The 370-nt window shown below is 72.2% G+C and overlaps 1 protein-coding gene across 1 annotated transcript in view; it reads right to left on the reverse strand.

Moving 5' to 3' along the window:
- LOC104513299 (transcription factor SOX-7-like) overlaps positions 1–370 on the reverse strand; it is a gene marked incomplete at its 5' end in the record, with an annotated part of 1418 nt that overhangs the window by 797 nt on the left and 251 nt on the right. The window contains 1 exon segment of the mRNA XM_010156610.1: positions 16–370. This exon segment is cut by the window's right edge and continues 12 nt beyond it. Coding sequence (XP_010154912.1) covers positions 16–370 — 355 coding nt within the window.

A 370-nucleotide genomic window follows, 5' to 3' on the forward strand; every position in this document is an offset into this window, starting at 1 on the left:
GGGGGGGGGGAGGGAGGGGAAGGCAGGCGTGTAGTAGCTGGCAGGAGGAGGAGGAGGAAGGGGAGGGCAGCTGGAGGCCGGGGGGATCATGCAGGTGGTGGGCTGCGGCATGGGGCTGAGCGGGTGGTGGTTGCACGGGAGGGAGCTGCCCGCGTACTCCGGGGAGTAGGTGGCTCCGGCGAGGTGGGAGCGGTGATGCTCGTCGGGGCAGGGTGAGGAGAAGAAGCTCTGCTCGGGGTCTATGGCATCCAGCGGAGACATCTCCGGCGGGGTGGGCAGCCCGTAGGGGTAGGTGTCCACGCTGGTGCTGCTGCCACTGCCCGCAGCCTCCCGGTATCCCCGGCCGGCCGGCAGGCCCCGGGGGGGAGGG

The sequence above is a fragment of the Eurypyga helias genome, unplaced genomic scaffold (assembly GCF_000690775.1).
Source record: "Eurypyga helias isolate BGI_N326 unplaced genomic scaffold, ASM69077v1 scaffold13088, whole genome shotgun sequence".
Taxonomy (NCBI): domain Eukaryota; kingdom Metazoa; phylum Chordata; class Aves; order Eurypygiformes; family Eurypygidae; genus Eurypyga; species Eurypyga helias.